Below are 23731 nucleotides of genomic sequence, written 5' to 3'. Positions count from 1 at the left end.
TTGGCCGGAGCAGAGTTTTTTGATGATTCACATTTGCAACCACATCCTTATTGAGACCTACGTATAAAGCACACGCCTTCACTTCCTTCTTCACTTGCTGCGATTTTTACCCTGAAGAGTGCAGCACGAAAAGCTTCGGTCACTTTGTCGTGTTACTTTGTATCCATATTAAATTTGTAAATTGTTCAGGATCCCGGCGATAATTCGCCAACTTTTTACAAGAGACATGATGGGATTGTTAAACTACATCAAAACCTACAGTGTTGGCAGATGATCCTCCAGCTTCACATCTTTTGGTGGGATGGCGTGCAATTTGATGGCTCGCCCTGCTTGCAAAACAGCAGGTTGACCGTTAATATCTGAGTCAAGATTCCAACCCACCCTAAACTACTCAATGCAATCCCCCAGCCCTGAAACCTCTAATCTTTGGTACAATAAATAAATAAGGAGCAAAATGTGATCGAGATACCACAATGTTAGCTTGAATTTCCTGAATGAAATACCATTTCTATTGCTTGTACGCTTCATGACAAAACGTCCTGAAGGGATAGTTTCTATTACTTACATGATGCATCCAGAGTCACTGCAAGCCTTCTTCTTTTTGTGTCTCCTGAACAAAAACCTAATTTGAAAAAGATTGAAAAGTAAATTTATTGTGCATTTTCCGAGGTAGATTCATCCATTAACAAGATTAAAAAGTGAAGTTGAGGAAAATAAAATTACTGACTTCAGACGTTTCCAAAGTGGTGCTCTGTTTGGATTCATTGATGTGGATGACTGATTCACACCGATGTCTTCTGAATGGGAAGACTCACTCATCTTTCCTTCCCTGAAAAACAACAGTCCTCTTAAACCCATAATTCATACAAACTAGTACGGGCCCGTAGGTGCGTAAACGACGACTGGATTGGGGCATTATTTCAATTAGATTGGACAAACCGTATCATAAATGGCCATAACTTGGGAAACATACTCAGGTCCCCAGCGTCAATTGTGACGTCATATCAAACGAAGAAGAATTGTGTTGAAGAATTGCCCCCTCTCTCTCGCCCCCCCCTCTCTCTCCCCTAGTCTCGCTCCCCTTCTCTCCCCATCCTCTCCCATCCCCCTCTTATCTCTCTCGCAGATATATGGCCGTAACTTGGGAACCGCTCGTCCGATTAATATCAAACCTCGAAAAGGCACATCTGCGGGTCCCCAGCAATATTCCTGGCAAGTTTCAATCAGATCTAACCGTCAATCGTGCAAAAAAAATATAAAAAAATCTAAAAATAAAGAAATAAATAAACATTAATTGTGACGTCATTCGTGATGTCATAGCACCGTGTATTGTCATTGGTGAACAGATAAATGGCCGTAACTTGGGAACCGCTTGTCCGATTGATATCAAACCTTGAAAAGTCACATCAGCGGGTCCCCCGCAATATTCCTGGCAAGTTTAAATCCGATCGGACTGGTGATCATCCGGTTATTAATAATTTGGGAAATAATTGGCATGATAAGGTGAGAAGGTGGAATGACACCCTCAGCTGCCATGTATACACCTTTTCAACACTGAAAAAGCAGTAAAATGGCCGTAACTTGGGAACCGCTTGTCCGATTGATATCAAACCTCGAAAAGGCACATCTGCGGGGCCCCGGCAATATTCCTAGCAAGTTTCAATCAGATCGGACCGGCGGTCGTCGAGAAACGGCGGTCGCAGACAGACAGACAGACACACACACACACACACACACACACACACACACACACACACACAGATTGCTGGAATTATAGATAGATGTGCACAACTGGATGTCATGTACTGTACATTCTCCATTTCAACAAATCTTTCCTTTGAACAACTGGCACTGGAATTCCCCCTCCACTAAACAGCACAAAATAAAACTAGAAGGCCACTCGGTGGAGCGCATACCTCTGCCACATAATGTCTGATCCAGGAGAACATATCGTGCCCAGAAGTAAGATGCTATACAATATTATATCATTTTTGGCCCGATCTCTCAATGGTGAAGAATCACTTTAAAAAGTTATCAGATCTGGATCCGGAGCTTTGCCAAAATTGAATCAATTCTTCCTTGTCACACACTGAACATGCCCACAAAATTTATTCCGGATCCATCCACAACTTTTTGAAATATCCTGCACACAAACAAACAGACAGAAAGAGGGTGAAAATATTACCTCCTTCACCTTCGGCAGCAGAGATAACAATATCAGGTGAAGGTGTATTAAACTGGTGAGGTTCCTGTACTTCCCCCAAACTCTCACACCAACCGTTCCCTCCCCCTGGCAAGTGATCAGAAGTAAACTCGAGAGTACATGGAACACCTTACCACACGCAGTCTTGAGGAAAACAACATGGGAAGGCTTTTTATCTCTTGCTTTATGTTTCCAAGCACAATCTATATTTCCTACAAACTACAATTTTGTCTGAATCTCGATATTTTCCAACAGAAAATTTGAATGTTCGAGAAGGCGTCTTATTTTGTCCAAGTACTACTAAACTGGTGATTATTGGACGTGTCAACACGGCGATTTGTATTCTGCAGTGTTCAAGTAGATTATTTAATTGAAATCAAACACGTTATTAAAAGCTGTAGAAAAAAAAATGTTTCCGAAGTTTACCGTTGCTGATGCAGCGTCTATCGCACCTCCTTATTTATCATGTTCATGGAGTTATTTGTGCCTGATGTTTGTCTTTTATGATGTCCCTAAAAACAGTAAGTTTCCTGTTTGGAATGATTTTAAATTTTGTTCGACTACGTCAATAACCTTACGATGTGCAGATGCGTGCTTGGGGTGAGATTCCATACAATTTACGAAATTACTGATGAACTGCAGGATAGTGTTCCGATCCATGCTCTTCAGTGTTCAAAATATAAAATGCAATTCAAATAAAGTAGTTCCGTGATGTTGAGCGACAGAGTGAACCAACAAAGGCACTTGAAAAATTCCGTATGAATGCTAAAGCAAGCCTTTTGCGCACGCACTGTGTGTGTTTACACTGATTTGGTTCGGCTCGTGAGGCACTTTTAACCTGCCGTTGCTCATGCAAAATGAACAATTCAAATGGTCTCTTAAACACAATTTTCAGAATTGATGGAGTGGCAATTTCAGAATGGTTCACCACAATTGTTCTGTTCCGTTCTGAAATGCAAATAGGTCTCACGGAAATATAGGAACACGACAAATATCCGTGGATGATGGGAGTTTAGTTTGTACCATTTCCTGGTCATACAATTAGCTGGTGGTGGCCGTCGTGATAACACATGAACAGACGCTTCTCCCAGCTGCACAGCCGTGCCCTCGGCCAGTGATGCAACCCGCAGCGCTGTGCTGCATACAAAGGAGGAGGAGGAGGAGGAGGAGGAGATACTTCTCCTTTCATCAATAGTGTAGATGCGAGAATTGAGTACAATTTCTCTTGTGGCCCGGTGACATTTCTCTTGTATATAATATTATATATATATATATATATATATATATATATATATATATATATATATATATATATATATATTTATAACTGCACTCACAGTCCACACAACTCCCAGTCCTCCCAAACATGATAAAAAAATACATCATTTTCATTTTCCCTGTGCGTTGACAAGTATCAAACATGACCTTCCCATCGGGGTTAAGATGCACGAAGATTTGGATAGGACGCACCAAGTACGAACCGTCAGCCTTTCACGAACCCACATCGCCAGGAGTTTTTGCAACATGGACAGCAAGATATCAACCTTTTGGACAGGATGATCAGGAAGTTCTCCAACTGTTTTGCTGTGCAATGCAATGTGTCCCTTTGTCGCACATACGTTTGCAATTATGTTTGGCATATTATAAAGTATTAAAAGTTGTTCCATGCCGCAATCCTTATCTGGCAAGCATGAAGTACGTCCAGGGCTGACCCGATTTACTTCATTAAGAGTGGTTTTTGCACACCGAGCAATATGGGGCAATTTTTTTGTGTTTTTTTTTTTTTTTTTTTTTTTGTATACCTTGGTCGAGGCTCGTATGAGAGCTAACACACAACTCACAGCAAGGAGGCATGAGACAAGAGGGGTGGGAGTGGAAGGGACAAAACATTGGGGAACAGACACAGGTGAACTGTGGAAGGGAGAGGGATGGGGATGGGACGGGGAACATGGCGAAGAGAAGATGGACATTACAGGGACTTTCAGGAAGGAAAGCAGGAGAATTGAAGGAAGTGGGCTTGGGTGGATTATCGGGGGTAGAAAAGATCGAGGATTTGGATGGGGGAAGATAAGAGGTGGTGGTGAACAGCTGTTTTGAAAGCCTGGAGGGAAGAATGGGAAAGAATAGAGTGAGGAAGTTTATTCCAAAGGCGGGAAAAAAGAGGAATGAAAGAGTGAAGATGAGCATTGATTCGTGATTTTGGTAGTTTTACCAGAAGGGGGTTGTTGGCGGACCTTGAGCGCCCTGTGGAAATGTGGTTGGGACAAATCGCAGAGAGAGCAAGGGGGGCAAGGCTGGAGAGGAGTCGGTAGAAGACAGAAAGACCACCGACCAACCTGCGGTGATTGAGTGAGAGGCCCAAAGACTCAGCTTCATTGCGGGAGATGCCAATGATCTTAAAAGCCCTGGTTTCGACAGTGTGAAGTCGAGAAAGGTGGGAGGCAGGAGCACCAGCCCAGAGGGGAGAGCAGTACTCCATCAGGCTACGGACAAAAGCTTTGTAAGTGGTCAGGAGCTCAAGAGGGCCGAGGAAGGACTTTGCACGACGGAGGATTCCCAGTCGGCGACTGGCTTTTGAGGCAAGGTTGGAAATGTGACTTTCCCAGGAAAGGTCATGGCAGATAGTGAGACCCAGAAGCTTGAAAGAAAAGACTTCTTCCAGAGGATTGTTGAGAAAGTGGATGGGGGGTTTTGTAAACGGTCCTTTCGAAGAGACATAGTGAGAGTGTGAGATTTGTCTGGATTGAAAGACATGTTCCACGTGTTGGACCAGTTTGTGATTTTATCCAGATCTGCAGTGAGCGAAGAAGCTGCTGCTTGCCGGTCTGAGGGATGACAGATGGTACGGCAGAGGGTGGAGTCATCGGCAAAGAGAAATAGAGGATTTTCCAGAGAGTCCGAGAGATCATTGATGAAAACCAGAAAAAGAACAGGGCCCAGAACGCTACCTTGAGGAACTCCAGCCTGCACAGGAAGAGGGGATGAAAGAACTCCATTTAGGGCCACACGTTGACTGCGACAGGAGAGGAAGTCTGCGAGCCATGAGTGGAGATGGCCTTGAATACCATGGGAAGAGAGTTTGGTGAGTAGGGCAGGGTGCCAGACTGTGTCAAAAGCACGTGATATGTCCAGGGATACGGCTCGGATTTCCTGTCTGGCATTGAGGACCTCCATCCATTGATGGGAGAGCAGTAGCAGCATATCCAGGGTAGAGTGACCTGGTCTGAAACCAAATTGATGATTGGAAATCAAGCCATTGGAGAAGAGGAAGGATTTCATGTCTGAAGCGATGATGGATTCCATAACCTTGCTGATGATTGGGAGAAGGCTGATTGGTCTATAGTTACAGGGATCTGTTTTTGCACCTTTTTTATGCAGGGCAGTGATGTTAGCAGATTTCCAAGCAGATGGCAGATGACCTTGGGAAAATGAGAGGGTGAATAGAACAGAGAGAGGGTGAGCAAGAGCAGAAGAGCAGGCTTTGAGGACACGTGGGCTGATGCCGTCTGGACCGGTTGCAGAATCTGACTCGAGGTTTGAAAGCAAGCTCTCCACCTTGTCAGGAGAAAAGGATACAGAGTCCAGGGACAGTTGGGTGCGACTGGGTAAAGTGGGTAGAGATAGTGATGGGTTTGGGACACAAGATTTAGCTGCAAACACCGAGTTTAGACATTCAGCTTTATCACGTGTGGAATCAGCAGTGCGGCCATTTGAGGTAAGGGAGGGGATGGAGGGGGAACATACACCAGAAACAGATTTGATTAAACGCCACCAGGATTTTGAGGAGGGAGAGAGGTTTGAGAGTTCAGACTTGAGATGAGAAAGATGTTGTTTTCTGGCTCTCCTGAGGGTAGATACACACTTGTTCCGAGCTTTGTGGAAAGAACTGAGATTGCCCTCAGTTGGGTTTGCTTTCCATGAGGCAAAGGCAAGTTGTTTCAGGACAACTGCCTCGCCACAAGCTTCAGTAAACCAAGGGCGGGAGGAAGGGTAAGACAACTGAACACGAGAGGGGATAAATCTGTGCATGAGGGAGAGCAAGTTTCTTTGAAAGAATTCCCAGGATGAGTTGATGTTTGAGAAAGTAGTGATAGGAGACCAGTCTGTAAGTTTGATGGCTGCTCGGAGACCCTGCCAGTCGGCTTGAGTGAAATGCCAGACTCGACGGCGGTGAGGTGGTTCTCTGATAACAGCCAGAGAGATGTCCACTTTGACAAGGACGTGGTCAGAAGAACCAATTGGAGCGAAGGAAGAGCAGCATATATTGTCAGGGAAATTTGTCAAAATTAGATCCAGAAGAGATGGAGTACCATTGGTTGAGATCCGGGTCGGGAAGTTGACCGATTGAGTCAGTCCCAATGAGTCACAGAAAGCTTTTGCTGATGTCCCATGGCAGGCGAGAGAGGTACCCACACCTAGCCAACTGGCGTGATGACAATTGAAGTCGCCACATAAGAGGAAGAGAGAGTTTGGATGAGAAGATAGAAGATGGTCCATGTTTTCGGATAGTGAGGTGTAGATGGAGTCATCACTGTTCGGTGGACGGTACAGTACACATATAAACATGAGGTGGGAGTGGAGGGGAAGCCGAAGCCAGAGGTATTCCTGGGGGTGTGGGGGAGTGAGAGCAGTGCAGGGAGAGTGAGGAATAGAGTCTTTGATGAAGAGAGCAACACCTCCACCAGGACGAGGCTCAGGTCTGTCATACCGTAAGAGGGAGTAACCAGGGAGAGATACTTGGGAGTCAGACACGTCTTGGGAGAGGAAAGTTTCTGTTAGGCAGATAATGTCTGGTTTGTCAGTGGCAACCTGCATGGAAAGATCTGAAAGGTTTGAGCGAAGGCCCCGGATATTTGAGGTCCACACTTTTAATGAAGAGGTAGGGGAGGAGGCTTTGGGTGCAGGAGGTGGAGGGGGCGGGGAGGGTAGGACGAGGGACGAGGGGGAGGTAAGGAGGGTTGCTGAAGGAGTGTGGGGTATTGCAAAATAGCGAGGGGAGGGGGCCGAATGAGGAGGAGAAAAGGCTCTGTGGTGCTGGGAGAGAGGGGGACAAGAGACAAGGAAGATGGCAGTTGAGGATTTGAGGAGGTGGAGTGAAGAGATGGAGGTGAGAGGGCAGTGGAGGGAGGCAGGTTGGTGGATGAGAGGGGGGCAACTTAGAGAAGGAAGAGTGAGGGGGATGAAAGGTGGGAGAAAGGTGAGGGGGGAATTTTTGAAAGAGGTGAGAGGGAGGCTTGGAGGGAGAAGAGTGGGATGGTTGCTTTGAGAGTGAGAGTGAGGGGTGAGGGGGGTGAGTTGGCACTGAAGTTGGAAAAAAAGAATGGTTGATGGAAAGCGAGCATCCATGGCAAACTGTGGTTTTTAAAAGTTTTAGGTCAGAGATGCGATTTAACACAATTCTTGATGGATGCAATGAAGGCGAATTCAGAGCATGGAGAGAAGAAGCGCTGTAATAGTTGGATTTTTTAGGCAAGGAATGAAGGAGAGGTCGAAATGAGAGCAAGCTGTTAAAATAGCAGAAGAGTAGTGCATTGTGAAACAGTAAAGAGTACCACATGTGTGAGAGAGGAAGATGAAGCATTATAAGATCGTTTTTGTTGTTAATATTAATGTATGAGAGAGTTCAACAGATTAGGTCATGGAAGTGTAAAAAAAAAAAAAGAAATCGAGGAAGACGATGAGGAAGTTAAGAGGAAGAAGAAGTAGCAGAATCGGGAGAAGGTGAGCGTGTTGTTGTTGTTGTTGTTGTTGTTGTTGGGTATATATATATATATTTTTTTTATTTATTTTTTTTTTTTTGAGATAAGAAAGAGATTAGTTGGGAGAATGGGGGATGTTTGGAAAGTGGGGAGGATGAAAATTGAAGGTAATGGGGAGGATAGAAATTGAAGGTAATGGGGAGAAAAAACAAACAAACAAACAAAAAAAACCGATCGAACACCGAGTGGAACCGGTAGGCCTCAAGCCTAGGACTAGGCCTCAAACACCAGGTAAGAACGTCGACATAAATACTCACAAAATAGCACGATTTTTGAAACAAAACCGAACTAGGAACACACATTAACATGTAGGTGAGAAAATTAAACAGTTAAAACGGGACAAATAACAACCGTAACTTAACTTTGAGAACGTCAGCAGGGAGCCCCGAAGGAGACCTCTTGCCGCTCAAAACCGGAACCGGAAGTCAACCGGAAATTACGTCATTTTTGTGCTCACGGGATCATTAACTGATTAATTTAATTCATGTGATGTTCATCAAGCGCAGGCCTGATGGGGTAAATCGCCTCAAAAGTCCTCGTATCTGTTGACAGCATTATTCTGCTGCTGAAGGCATTATGCTTTCAGGTTGTCCGTCCGTCCGCGTTAGGTTTTCATTTCCACCAAGTCAAACTTTGTACAAGTATGTATAATGATGTAAAGATAAACTGAATCGATTATAGAACAATCCTCTAACGATAAACTTGGTATAACTATATATCAAGATGCAAAGATGAAGCAATTCGATTTCAGCATTAAGGTCAAAGGTCATGTCAAGTGAACGGCCAAGGGATCCAAGTCTAACTTAGTACAAGTATTATAATGATGCAATGACAAACAGATCACATTATGGGATCAAGAGTCCAAAGGTCCGAGGTCTCGTTTGGTAAAAAAAAATTATGTCTGTGCTACCTTGCGAACCAGTGATGGAATTTTGACCAAATTTGGTGTAAGTATACATTGTGATGCAAAAATGAACTTATTACCTCTGCCACCAAAGGTGAAGGAGATTATGTTATCACCCCTTTCTGTCTGTTTGTCTGTGTATGGGATATCTCAAAAAGTTGTGGATGGATCAAGATTTGGGCCAAAAACAATATATAGAATGGTATTTCAAAAATCTATTGGGCCAGATACAGTATGTTCTCGTGGATCAGGCATTGTGGGGTGGAGGTATGTGCTCTACCGAGTTCCCTTCTCGTTACATTTTGGAATAAAGAGGTCAAAGGTCAGAGGTAATGCCAGGTAAAAATGTGATGTGATAATGTGGGTGGAGACATATCGGTCGACGTCGTGATGTCAAATTATGGTCAAGTTTGCACTTCTTTTTGAGAGGTATTCTTATCGCCAAAAGTTTTCTCTTCTTAACCACCCCCAACAACCCCTACCTTCATATAAAGTTGGCCAGTGGGAACGGCTGCAGCCAAAGCCTTTCAAGAATTGGTTGGCCAATCATTTTGTTGACTGGCAGGAATTTGTAAATTGTTCAGGTTAATGGTGATAACTCGCCACCTTTTTACAAGAGACATGATGGGATTGTTAAAGCACACCAAAACCTACAGTGTTGGCAGATGATCCTCTAGCTTCTCATCTTTGGGTGGGATGGCGTGCAATTCGATGGCTCGCCTTTCTTGCAAAACAGCAGGTTGACCGTTAATATGTTTCAAGATTCCAACGCAGCCGAAACTACTCAATGCATTTCCCCAGCCCTGAAACCTCTAATCTATGGTACAGAAAATAAATAAGGAGCAAAATATGATCGAGATATGGCAAGGTTAGCTTGAAAGGAATACCATTTCTATTGCTTGTACGTTTAATGTCAAAACGTCCTGAAGGGATTTTATCTCTTTACTTACATGTTATGACCAACGTCACCACAACCATTGCCCTTCCTTTCATGTCTTGGAAACTTGTGCCTGAGATGAAAAAAGATGGAAAAGTCAATTTCTTGTGCATTTTCTGAGGTAGATACATCCAAAAATAAGTTCAAAAAAAGTGAAGTGGAGGAAAATAAAATTAGTTACTTCATATGCTTCCAAGGAGTGGCTTTCTCTCGTGCAGCCGTTGGTGATGATCGGCTCACATTGATTTCTTTTGAACAGGAAGACTCTTCCATATTTGTGTTCCTGAAAAAGAACAGTCCTTTAAAACACACTACTTAAACAAAACAATATCAGGCAAAGGTGTATAAAAATACAAATAATCATAATAAATTGGGCGAGACAAATGGACGGACGAGTGAATGACTTATCAAAGTTTGTTCATCCCTCATCCAAGAAACCTCAACCCCTGGCAATGCTCCTGCACCTTCCACCACACTATTCTCATCTCTAAATACTCTAACACATGGGAACACCCCACCACCCTCATGTTATCCCAGTGGTAAGTAAATAAACAAATCAATTACCTCAACCACATAGGTGAACGGAGGTTATGTTTACACCCGTCTGCTTGTTTGTTAATTGCCGGAATCCTTCGGATTTCGGCAATTATGTTGGTCGGTTGTGTGTGTCATTGTGTGTGTGTCTGTCTGTCTGTTTGTTTGTTTGTTTGTGTTTGTTTACCCTGTAACAGCCACACCGTTTCAGCGATCATGACCAAACTAGGTACAGACGTCGGCCATGTTCCAACTTAGACACTTGTCGTTTTTGGTGAATCTAGGTCAAAGGTGAAGGTCAAGGTCACCGAAAAACCGAAATTCTTATTTTCGCAATAACGTCCGTTAAATGGTCGCATCGACTTCAAACCAAATCCAAAATGTGCATCTTCCAATTCTGCATCCAACCATATGTCTCATTGGGGTGTCACACCAACACCCTTCTTGGCGGTCAGGGGTCGAATGTCAGGAGGGTTGGGTCAAAACTTTCAAATTGCGATAAAAACGCCATTTCAAGTCCGATTGACTTCCAAGTTATGATCATGACCAAACTAAGTGCTATAACTCATTAAACAGAAGCACTATCGACTTATAAGAACCAAATTGATTTCCAGGTTTTTGTTTTATTAGCGATCATGGAGATATGACAAAGTTATTCCGGTAATTCCTTGCTCAACGAGCAATTTCATTTGTTTGTTTGTGAGCAGGATATCTCAAAACATTGTGTATGGATTCGGACTAAACTTGTGGACAGATTGGGAGTGTGACAAAGAAGAATCGATTCAATTTTGGTGAAAATCGCAATCCAGATCCGATAACTTAAAAATTTATTGAGTGTGGAATGGGTTTTTGACAGAGCGATAGAATGGAACACGATTCTTGTATCTGCCTCTTCTTGTGTAGAGAGCAGAAGAATTGTGGGTAACTTATCGGAGGCACGTAGTCCTCCAACAGTTATCCCCGATGTAATGATTGGTTTATAAATGGAGTCCCTTCGTTTTGAAAATTCGGGATCTGACTTTATGTATTTGTATATCATACAAGTGTTGCTTTTGTCACACTGATCATTTTGATACCAATTTTGCCTTTCTATCTCAATAAGTAGGGAATTTTCACGCATTTCATCTCATTGGATTATAATGATGATTTATATCGTTACCATAGAAACGCAGCTAGAAGTGGGAGTTTTGACCATTATATTCAACGTCAAAAACTGTTTTTGGGATAAATACGAATATATCTTTCTGAAAATGCAATACTTGTAATTATGAAGATGATTTTGTTTTTCTGGTGAGATGTGTTCTGTTTGCTACAACTCTATTTTCACAGAAAAATGCAAATTCCATCAAATAATGAATATATAAATGCGGTTATTAGCATATATGATGTCATAAAGGGGTGACCCCTTCCATGCTGATCAATTTGAGACAAAAGTTTCCTCTCTTTCTTGAAAAAAGTTTCAAGATAACGGGGGAACAACTGGTAGAAATGGATGACCCACAAAATATGTAGTGGAGAACAAAGTAAAAAAACAATTTTTTCTGGGGGGGGGGGGTGGGGAGGTGGCGGGGGGGTTGATTTTTAGCTCACCTGGACTTTAAATCAAGTTTGCTTATGCAATCAAGCAGTGTCCGTAGGTGAGTAACTCGGTCCATCAGTGAGTCAGTGAGTCTGTTAGTCCATCAGTGAGTCAGTGTGTCAGTGTGTCAGTGAGTCAGTGTGTCAGTGAGTCAGTGTGTCAGTGTGTCAGTGTGTCAGTGTGTCAGTCCGTCAGTGTGTCAGTCCGTCAGTGTGTCAGTCCGTCAGTGTGTCAGTCCGTCAGTGTGTCAGTCCGTCAGTGGGTCAGTCCGTCAGTGGGTCAGTCCGTCAGTGGGTCAGTCCGTCAGTGGGTCAGTCCGTCAGTGGGTCAGTCCGTCAGTGTGTCAGTCCATCAGTGTGTCAGTCCATCAGTGTGTCAGTCCATCAGTGTCTCAGTGTGTCAGTCCATCGGTGCGTCAGTCCGTCAGTGTGTCAGTCCGTCAGTGTGTCAGTGCATCAGACACGTCAGTGTGTCAGTCTGTAAACACTTCGATCATTATCGCTTGAACCAAACACGATTTTGACCACAACCATCATCACCTGCAGAGTACCAAAGTTTATCGACCACTTTAACATCTGTGCGAATTCATTGGGTTTTCAGGGTTTTTTGTGGATAATTTATCACATTATTTTCCATACATTGAATGGTAATTTACCACATTATTTTCCACACATTGAATGGATAATTTACCACACGTTGAATGGATAATGTACCACACGATTTACCACACGTTGAATGGATAAATTACCACACTATTTACCACACGTTGAATGGATAATGTACCACACATACCACACGTTGAATGGATAATTTACCACACTGTTTACCACACGTTGAATGGATAATGTACCACACATACCACACATTGAATGGATAATTTACCACACGTTGAATGGATAATGTACCACACGATTTACCACACGTTGAATGGATAAATTACCACACTATTTACCACACGTTGAATGGATAATGTACCACACATACCACACGTTGAATGGATAATGTACCACACTATTTACCACACATTGAATGGATAATGTACCACACGATTTACCACACGTTGAATGGATAAATTACCACACTATTTACCACACGTTGAATGGATAATGTACCACACATACCACACGTTGAATGGATAATTTACCACACTGTTTACCACACGTTGAATGGATAATGTACCACACATACCACACATTGAATGGATAATTTACCACACGTTGAATGGATAATGTACCACACGATTTACCACACGTTGAATGGATAAATTACCACACTATTTACCACACGTTGAATGGATAATGTACCACACATACCACACGTTGAATGGATAATGTACCACACTATTTACCACACGTTGAATGGATAATTTACCACACTATTTACCACACGTTGAATGGATAATTTACCACACTATTTACCACACGTTGAATGGATAATGTACCACACATACCACACATTGAATGGATAATTTACCACACGTTGAATGGATAATGTACCACACGATTTACCACACGTTGAATGGATAAATTACCACACTATTTACCACACGTTGAATGGATAATGTACCACACATACCACACGTTGAATGGATAATGTACCACACATACCACACGTTGAATGGATAATTTACCACACTATTTACCACACGTTGAATGGATAATGTACCACACATACCACACGTTGAATGGATAATGTACCACACTATTTACCACACGTTGAATGGATAATTTACCACACTATTTACCACACGTTGAATGGATAATTTACCACACTATTTACCACACGTTGAATGGATAATGTACCACACATACCACACATTGAATGGATAATTTACCACACGTTGAATGGATAATGTACCACACGATTTACCACACGTTGAATGGATAAATTACCACACTATTTACCACACGTTGAATGGATAATGTACCACACATACCACACGTTGAATGGATAATGTACCACACATACCACACGTTGAATGGATAATTTACCACACTATTTACCACACGTTGAATGGATAATGTACCACACTATTTACCACACGTTGAATGGATAATTTACCACACTATTTACCACACGTTGAATGGATAATTTACCACACTATTTACCACACGTTGAATGGATAATTTACCACACTATTTACCACACGTTGAATGGATAATTTACCACACTATTTACCACACGTTGAATTGAAATAATGAAAACAGAAGACAAAACACTTCGTGGGAGAAGAAGAAGAAGAAGAAGAAGAAGAAGAAGAAGAAGAAGAAGAAGAAGAAGAAGAAGAAGAAGAAGAAGAAGAAGAAGAAGAAGAAGAAGAAGAAGAAGAAGAAGAAGAAGAAGAAGAAGAAGAAGAAGAAGAAGAAGAAGAAGAAGAAGAAGAAGAAGAAGAAGAAGAAGAAGAAGAAGAAGAAGAAGAAGAAGAAGAAGAAGAAGAAGAAGAAGAAGAAGAAGAAGAAGAAGAAGAAGAAGAAGAAGAAGAAGAAGAAGAAGAAGAAGAAGAAGAAGAAGAAGAAGAAGAAGAAGAAGAAGAAGAAGAAGAAGAAGAAGAAGAAGAAGAAGAAGAAGAAGAAGAAGAAGAAGAAGAAGAAGAAGAAGAAGAAGAAGAGTAGTAAAATCGCTGATCGTGGTATTTATTATATAAATATAGTCGACGTGAAAAGATAAAATTCCCCGTTAATGTTGTGAAAAAATCGTCGCCGTACCTCCTTGATCCTTTCGTTTTCCTCATGTTGGGACGCCAATAAAGTCCGACGAACAATCTCTCCTCAATGAAAAACCGGGACCCGAATAAACCACGTCCTAAACCGCGAGACACGCACTTCGAACTGATCGTTTCCGCCAATCTCACGGATCACTGTGACGTAACCGTTGGCTCGTTGCTAGGCGACGCATTGTCACCACATGTCCTGAAGTAAACGTCCCTCGTCGTTCTAAACAATGAGGCGTTTAAGCACCATCAGGATCGTACATTATAAATCTTCATCATCGTTATTTATTTTTATGATTTTTTTTTTATATATAATTATCTTATAGTTCCTGGGCCCACAGGAATTGAGGGTTGCCGGTGTTGTTGTGGTTGGTTAAGGGATGTAAGCCTAATTATATTTTCGTCATAATAATAGTAATGTCGATTAAAAAAAACATTTTTCTTGCTCTAATACATTGTAATTAATGTATTGTAAATTAATAAATCTAAAATCTGGGGGATTGAGATTCAGCGTTGAATTGGATTAAAATTAAAGCCTTGAGAAGTTCAGCATGGATGCCACAGATCCCAGGAGCTTTAACCCATTTCAACCGGTTCACTGCAGTGTGTTTCCACAAACGAAGGTGGATCACAGTTGATTGTAGGGCCAGCAGTTGGGTTAGTGACATCCCTGACATGCAACTCAACAGTTGGTGGAAAAGCCTGTAACAGCCGCTGAAAGTAAACGGGCCAGCGGGCCTGCACTCCGGACCCCTCCGTCAACATCCCACCGCCCTCCGCTCTAACTGCAGTACACCGAGGGATGGGCTTGGATGAACGCAATGCGCGAATTCCCCTGTAAGCAGGACGAGAGTCACTTGACCACGGGTGATGCTCTACCCCCTCATAGATTCCTCGCACATAGGCCTCCTTGTCCTCCCTCAGTGCACGTAGTTTTACGCCTCAGCTCCCTCAACAGCTCAGCTCTGCCATTCGGCCTGGCCCTGCGACTCTGGTCAATGGTATCCAGTATCCCTTGAAAAACAAAATTCCCCTTCGCCCTACGGTGAGTTCCGAGGCATCCACCGGCAACATCAAGGATGGTGGTCTTGAAGGCACTCCACAACTCTTCAGAATTCTCCAAAGCACCCAGACCCCCAAATCCACACTCAGCCTGTTCGCAAACTCCTCAGCTACCCCCTCATTCTTGAGCTTGCCAACATCCAGCCGAAGCTGGGATGGTACCATTCTCCTGGATTTAAGCTGCAACTTAAGAGTTGCTACAACAAGCCTGTGGTCAGTATTTAGGAACTGAGCACTCCGGGAGACCCTGCAGTTCTGGAACATCCTCCAGCAACCATCAACGATCACGTGGTCAATCTCCTTTGCCACACCATCAGTGTTGGAATACCAAGTTCAGCGATGAGCCGGTGAGTCCTGAAACCATGAATCGGCCACTCTAAGTCCATGACTTCTAGCAAAGTCAAGAAACTTAGTGCTATTCTGGTTAACAGTTCCAGACCCATGGGGATCAACACATGTCTCATAACCATCCCTATCAGTTCCAGTCGATGCATTGAAATCCCCCAAGACGAGAAGTGTATCTCGACTGGGGCACTGATCAACCACAGACTAGAGCGTGGCATAGAATGTGTCCTTCACGGTGAGATCACTCGCCTCAGTTGGAGCATTCACAGAGACCCGGGAAATGACACCCAAGGAGTGACGAATCCTTCGTCTCGTAATACGCTCATTGAGCGGTGTTACCTCATTTATCATTAGAGTCAGGTTATTGAACACAGCTACAGCAACTCCTTGGGCATGGTAACCATCAGAGCGACTCGACCAATAGTAGGTGTAACCACCCGCCATGATCTCGCCACTATTCGGTCTCCGAACCTCAGAGAGTGCTGCAATACCGATGTTCAAATGCTTGAGCTCAGATGATATCAGAAACAGGTGATCATCCTCTCTTGGGGAAAGGACATTCCAGGCACCCACCCAAAGGCACTGCCTCAGGTTAATCCAAGGAAATCGCCATCTGGTGGACAACACCTCAGCAAAACTCCGCCACACACCACCACAATCTGAACCTGGAAGTTTACCCCGTGCTTTTGCTCCTATCATCAAGGAATGGGGGTCTCGAAAGCTTTGCCCAAATCCCATTATCCAGTGAGCTGCCCTGCGAAGGGCAGCAGCACAAGAGGTACTCCCACGAAGTGGGTTTTCAGTTTTCTTTGCATTTGTGGGTTTTGCGAAATGAAGCGTTTTATGCTGGTCGGAGTGTAAATCCTGCCACCAACCTCCGAAAAAAGTTACCCACCTGCAGGAGGACGTCCGCAGATGCAGTTGGGCATGAGATATGGATGACCGTTGGCTCATAAGGAGCTCCTCCGCCCTTTGGCAGGTTTTGCTTTTACTTCTGCTGGGTGTCCATATGCAAACATCCTCCTCACCAGGAAACCTGGTGGGGGAGACGGTTTAGTCGCCGACAACACGACCATGAAAAAAGTTAGTGCAGGTTTAAATGGTACCTGCAGCAAGTCACAGATCTAATCTGGCTTGACCTGACAATAAACAGATCTCGGATGTCTCCGTATCTTTTATCGCGACTTTGCAGGTCTTGTACCCTCTACTCTTTCCATGCTTTGTCCCCCCCCCCCTTTTCCTTTCTGGTATTGTACCCTCTACTCTTTCTGTGTTTTGTCACCCCCCCTCTCTGGTTGTTGCCTGGTGTTGGCTGAATGGTTAGGGTGGGGGGATTTGTATCCTAGCTTCCGAGTTCGGCAAAATGAGTGCCAGTATACTGGTATTCTGTGTCGGAGTGGCGACCCGTCCAGGATTGTGCCCAATAGCCAAGGAGACTGCTTTAGCAGCACAAACGCTCTGCACAGAGTCTGGTCCCAATCTCCTCCTCCTCTTCCTCCCCCCCTCTCCGGTTTGTGCAGGGCTCACATACTCCACCATCAACCCCCTTCTCATAAAACTACCTAAATCCAGGATCATTGCTCAACTCCACTCATTTGTTCCTCTTTTTCCCATCTGTGGAACCAACTTCCACATCCTCTTCAATCTCATTCTTCTCCTCCAGGTTTTCAAGATAGCTGTTCACCACCATCTTGGATCGTCCCCGATCCAAAACCATGACCTTTTCTCCCCTTGTTGCCCCACCTCGATCCCTTGTCTTTCCAAATTTCCACTTTTCCCTCCTGAGAGTTCCCTTTCTGTCCATTTTGTCCACCTCATGCATCCTCTCGTGCCCCCAATTCCTCCCCACACCCATTGTTTGTCTGCCTCCCTCTGTGTTGGCCTTCAGCTCTGCTGTTGATGTTTCCCCCTCTCTTTCTGCTGTTCCTTGTGTCCTGATCCATTCAGTTTACCAGAGCCAGCTTTTCCACGAGCCTGGACTTTGTATATACTATATATATATCGCACCCGTATCCAAAGGAAGCGACGCAGTTTGGCATTTCCTTCTCGTGATGTTAGGCAGTTAGAGCTTCCCCTATGTGTCAATTCATCATCTGCACTGCTTAAAAAACAACATGGTTACAAATGGTTGCGGATGCCTATTAATAGCTAGAAAGAGCAATCAGAGATTGCATACTCTCGCCCGAACTTATTTTTTGTGGCGTTTTTGCACTGATGTGTTAATTATTGAGTCATAATTGGAACTGCCACTTTATAACTGCTGCCACATTGATGACCGGGCACCAAGTTGTCCTGCTTTGATTGGACACCTGACACTGACCCATGATGTTTTCCATTATTATTCAATTGAATTTGGAATGGGATCAAAATAAATTCAATTCAAATCAAATGGAAGACCAAATAGGTACAGTCCTGCATTGGAGTCATCAGAAGGAACCCAAATAAGCAAGAAGCAAAGATGAAATCATCAGGAGGAACCTGGATAGGATTCAGGTTCCAGCTGCTGCTCCTCTACGCTCAACCCCATCCAGGCACAGCTAAGTGAGCCTCATTCAGAACAAAAAATAAAATAAAATAAAAAAACGAGCAGTCATAGACTGGTACTTACGAAATCGTCAACTTGACCTCTGACCTTGTCTAATAAAAGCTGTCTCGAGAGAAGGTACCGAAGAAAACCAGAAGTTTCTACAGTGATTCTGTACCAAACCATCAAAATGTTTGATGTTTGACCTCACTGTGACCTTGACCTTTGACCGATTTTGACGAAAATCTAATCAGCACTAGCCATCACCCTCCTCAATCACGTGGTGTAATTTGACATTGGTAGCTTCTTCCATTCTCGAGTTATCGTGCCTACAAACAAACAAACAAACAAACAAACAGAAACGGAAGTCATCAATATACTTACGAAATCTTTAGATTTCGTGAGTAATAAACCAAAAACAACCCAGTTAAAAAAAAAAAATTTTTTGTCCGTCAGACCATGTGTCTAATCAAGTTGAAATTTAAAACATGTAATCCCCATCACTACTAGATCATAATTGTGAAGTTTCATGTTGATTGATTCAATGGTTCCAGAGAAAACATTAAATATTTTTCTTCAATTCAATATGGCTGCCATACCATGTGATCTCTCAATTATTCCTGAACAAACTTGTACACCCAAAGCTTGGGGAACATTTGTGTGAAACTTCCCCTCGATCTGTCAAACTGTTCTGGAGAAAAGTATTTTTATGGTTTTTAGGGTAAATCCAATATGGTTGCCAAACCATGTGACCTATGGCATCATATGTGTGAACCTTTCGTTCCTTGTGGATAGGCGGTCATACGTTTAAAGTTTCACCCCAATCTGGCCACTTCAGAGAAGATTTTTGAATGTTTTTTTTAAACATGGTTGCCAAATCATGTGACCGATGATGTCATCAATTTGTTTTTCTGTGGACCATTTTATCCCTGGATGAGTCAGAAATTTTCATATTGATCAGATGTAGCATTCTACATATGCAATTATGACGTCATAATGAAGGCACCTATGACGTCATAAAACAATCACATTCATTCCCCATGGGGAGTACTTTCCACGAGCCAGGTTTCAATTTTTTCCTTGGTACCGTTTCAGAGATGGAGGTCCAAAGATTTTCCGTTTTTCCAACATCGCTGCTTTCCAACATTTTTCCAACACCATGTGACCTATGATGTCATCATGAGCATTAAATCATTCTACGTTAGTAGTTGCACCGATGGTGAAAATGATGTCTCAATCGGACAAGCAGTTGCAGAGAAACACACGAAAGTTCTGTGCAAACAAACAAACAGACAGACAGACAGACAGACAAACAAACAGACAGACCCAAACGCAATCCCTATCCTTTGGTGAGGGTAATAATATTATCATTCCTTTCATGCTGTGAAGGCACTGGGGCTGCCAAGGCAGTTTCATTGGCAAGGGGTACAGCTCTGAAAGGGTCACCACTCCAACACAGATTACCCCCAAATGGTTATTACCCCAGTACACTGGTAATCATTTCACCAGCCTCGGAAGAATGACAGGCTGAGTCAACCCCACCTGGTGTTAATTCAACGACGACAGTGGCTCAAACTTAGGACCCCTAAGTCACAAGCCATCCACCTTTACCACTAAACCAAAGCCAAGCTTTTACCAGGCTTGTTGCTTTTTCTACTTTTCATCCTAGTTCTTGACAACAAACATGCAAAACCTCTCCCTAAAATCAGCAATGGTAGGATCCATATACCTTCCCAAAATGCACAGTGGTAGGGTGTATAGATAAGCTTGGCAGGGGGCTCCTCCTTCTGACTCCCTATTTATTTGTCGTTCTTTCACGGTTCCTCGTTCTCTGTAGCCGCTGTTACCACCATAAATCTGTTTTGGGAAGTTATCACAAGAGGATGCAGTAAAAATGAAAATGACGGTCCAAACACCATCCGTCTGAGTACCACGACAGCATTGTTTCCATGGAGACCGCCGTGATGTTAAGGTGCTGAACACTCCTGTGACGTTGGAGTGCTTGCTTGAGCGCTTTGAATCAAGCGGGCCGCTTGCGAACGGAACACTCCCCAGTAGAACCACTGAACTGCATATAAGCCTGGAAGGATTGTGGCTATTCACGTTGCACGCCCCCATCATGTCGCCACCGCACAGGCCCCTTCCCGCCGCCATGTTGCTAGGCCCAGTGAATGATTTACCGCAGCCCACGTGGCGTTATGTTTATTTGAAAAAAGTGTTCACATCCAATTTCAACTCAAAATTAACATTCAATATTCAAGATCTCCCTCGAATTTATCACGCGAGTGGAAATATAATCTACTTTGAGTGGGCCTCCCAAGATGGCGCTTGGTGGCGACAAATTCGCACTGCGCCACAATGGTTAAAGGGAATCCCCAACGGAGCACCGAGGCCAAACACCAGTCTTGGTGAGGTTGAAATCAACTTTAATAACACACACGATACAACGTGCCCGGCTAGGCCAAACCTTCCACGATACAGCACCCCTGCACGGTAACCCCGTGCACCACGCTCGCACGACGGCTTAAACACGTGCTCAACTGGCGCTGCTCATAATCTTTCCAGTCTTGCATACAACATATCAGCGACTTTAGTTGTTTTTCCTCCCCCCCCCCCAGTTTAAGTTATGACATCGCGAGGACACAATATTTTACCTCAACATGAACGTTTTTAACGATAAATACGTGGAGCATTTTCATCCCACTCTCGACCGTTACGAACTACTCCGATGGGTCTCTGATCACTCATTCATTCGAGCACGCCGGCCCTGACGTCACCACGCGACACCCACTTTCTCCTTCATCCTCGCCCCTCCCCTTTTCCGAAGCTGTGACCGTTTGTAATTTTGTCCTTTTCTTTTCTTTTTTTCATTTCTCTGTTGCTTCCCTTTTTTATTATTATTATTAATTATTTTTATTATTAATTATTTTTATTCCTTCTGCATTCCTTTACCTCCTGTCCGCCCACTCATTATCGCTGTCCCTCGTCCTGCCGCCGACTCACCCCCCACCACCCCGTTATCTGGCGCGTCGAGCCGCTTTCGGCGGCCGACGGTGCAGCAGAGTGTTGGCCGCTCGGGACATCGACCAACTCGCACCGACTTGTCCGGTGCACACTTTCGGTCGGATCGGGAATTTCAGAGCCGTGGGAGCACGACAGAAGGAGGTACATCGACCGGGACGAACAAATGACGTGTAGATAGACGAGCGAGTGAAGGAGATGGACAAGACAAGTCGGTGAGACGAAGTGTAGTCCATTGGAAGAGGTAAGGATTGGAGGAAGAGGTAAAGAAAGAGAGAGTGAGGTGAGGATTTGAGGAAGAGGGAAAGAGAGAGTGAGGTGAGGATTTGAGGAAGGGCCACAGAGAGAGAAGGTGAATAACGATGATGCAGCAGGGGAAATGGCCCAGCTGGCGCTAGCCGGCGCGTCCGCGCTCCTGCTCGTTGCCGCCTTTCTGAGCCTCAACACGCTGGACGAGCTGCCGGCCTCGTGCGCCGTGCCGGGCCTTACGTGCGGCCTCGTGTGCGGTTTGTCCGCGATCCTGCAGCGGTGAGACCTCAACACACCCCCACCCACCCGACCCCACATTCGCTGTAAACGTCCCTGTTTGTTCGTCCCTGTTCTCTGGTGGTGCTTTTGTCTGTCGGAAGGTCGCTGCGGTGCGAACCACGTGTCCGTTGACTTGATTGTCCAGCACGAGTTGTCCTCGTGTCTTTGTCATAGCTTCTGTGCTTTTGGCCGAAATACGCAGGTCTTGTGTGGACCTCTGCGTCACGTTATCTCGATTTAACTCCTCCTCCTCCTCCTCCTCCTCTTCGCGATTGGATTTCATGTGGACCTCGTGAGTGTGTGACGGATGCTCCGCGATGCTGCCCTTGGTGTACCTTTTGGGGTTGTCTACGTATTACATACTCGCAAAGTATTACTCAGCACGTTTTATTTGGTAGTTAACTTGAACAATATGAACGTTTCATCTGATGAGACTTGTTTGTTTATCTATTAATTAATTAATTATCACCATTAAAAAAAAACCGTGGTGGTTGGTCCAGCATGATCTATCTGATTTTTGTTCAAATGACGAGGCTTTTTGAGACTGTAAGAACAGGTCTTGCAAATAGCTTCTTCTAAGAAGGGCCGCCGGACAAACGGTTACACCAGGTGCTTGGCCGTTACTTCCCCAGTGGCGATGAGGACATCGGAAGTTGACCCCACAATGGTCTCTGGTTTCCAAACCAAAATGCTGTGACCCCTTGGTATTTCGAAGGGAAACCCAGTGGCCCTGAATGGTGAAGGATCGTCCAACACGGTGAAATGTACCGACCCTGTCTCGCTCGATCTCCTCACCTTGCGTAAACTCCCAAAATCCAGGCTCACTGCTCACCTCTACTCATTCGTTCCTCTTTCCTCTCAACCCGTGGAACCAACTTCAGCAATCTGTTCCCTCACATTCTTCCCTCCAGGGATTCAAGACGGCTGTTCTCCACTACCCTGGGCCGTGCCCCATCCATAGGCACGATCTGTTCCACCCCAAATGACCCCTTTTCCAGGTGATTGTGATGACGTTTTTTTTCTCCCCCCCCCCCCTCCCTCATCTATTTTTCCTTTGGTAGTTGTCGGTTGCTTTGTTCCTTTTCTGTCTCATCACCACTTTGCCCTTCCTCTTCTTCTTGTTTCATTCAGCTTGTTCACCTCCCCCCCCCTCCCCTTGATTTCACTCTCACTTATGCTCGCTGCTGGTATTCCTTTCCATTCTGCTCGAGGTCTTCCATGAACCTTGGTCATGTTTACCAAAAAACAAACACCTTGCATAAATACTCCTGCATGCTATTGTACTCCCCATACATGCCCTTTTCTCCAACCTCTTCGAACCCCCCACCCCATTCTTTTGCCACACTCCCTCCCCTTCTTTCCGTCACAATGACACCTCCGCTAGAGACCACTTGCTCATAACGGCTGCTTTTGGTTGGCCTCTTCTGTTTCCCCCCTCTATGGCAAATGCACGTGCTGACCCTCCACTCAGTGACAACCGGCGACTGCAAATATTGATCCCTTGATGTTGTCATTACCTGCAACCGGCGACCATTAACTAAATGGGGTGGTCGGTAATCCAACGATAGTTATCACCATCAGTAAAAACGCTGTTCTCTCTCTGGTTCCTCAAAGGGGCCTTGATG

At 44.3% G+C, this 23731-nt stretch overlaps 2 protein-coding genes across 9 annotated transcripts in view; one reads left to right on the top strand and one right to left on the bottom strand.

Annotated features, from left to right (window-relative positions):
• Nucleotides 1–14786, bottom strand: part of LOC147009346 (uncharacterized) — a 100599-nt gene extending 85813 nt beyond the window's left edge. For all 4 annotated transcript variants that reach the window (XR_015052839.1, XM_085861958.1, XM_085861959.1 and 1 more), the window contains exons 1-5: nt 14622–14786; nt 9985–10086; nt 9817–9876; nt 728–829; nt 566–622 (exon numbers count right to left, since the gene is read on the bottom strand). Coding sequence is in view for 3 of the 4 variants with exons in the window: in XM_085861958.1 (XP_085718084.1) it covers nt 566–622; nt 728–829; nt 9817–9876; nt 9985–10086; nt 14622–14647 (347 nt within the window). In the remaining variant the exon portion in view is untranslated. The remainder of the gene's footprint in view (nt 1–565; nt 623–727; nt 830–9816; nt 9877–9984; nt 10087–14621) is intronic.
• Nucleotides 14787–21453: 6667 nt separating this feature from the next.
• Nucleotides 21454–23731, top strand: part of AMMECR1 (AMMECR nuclear protein 1) — a 100772-nt gene continuing 98494 nt past the window's right edge. Inside the window, exons 1-2 of one of the 5 annotated variants that reach the window (XM_085862115.1) lie at nt 21454–22106; nt 23018–23104. In XM_085862115.1, coding sequence (XP_085718241.1) covers nt 21958–22106; nt 23018–23104 — 236 coding nt within the window. In that variant the 5' untranslated portion in view covers nt 21454–21957. The remainder of the gene's footprint in view (nt 22107–23017; nt 23105–23731) is intronic. The other 4 variants (XR_015052852.1, XR_015052851.1, XM_085862116.1 and 1 more) reach the window with 4 other exon arrangements.

The sequence above is a fragment of the Eptatretus burgeri genome, chromosome 17 (genome assembly GCF_056783735.1).
Source record: "Eptatretus burgeri isolate ZD-2024b chromosome 17, Ebu_testis_v1, whole genome shotgun sequence".
NCBI classification, from domain to species: domain Eukaryota; kingdom Metazoa; phylum Chordata; class Myxini; order Myxiniformes; family Myxinidae; genus Eptatretus; species Eptatretus burgeri.
Note: the sequence above shows the minus strand (reverse complement) of the source record. Positions and strands in the feature narration are given on the sequence as shown.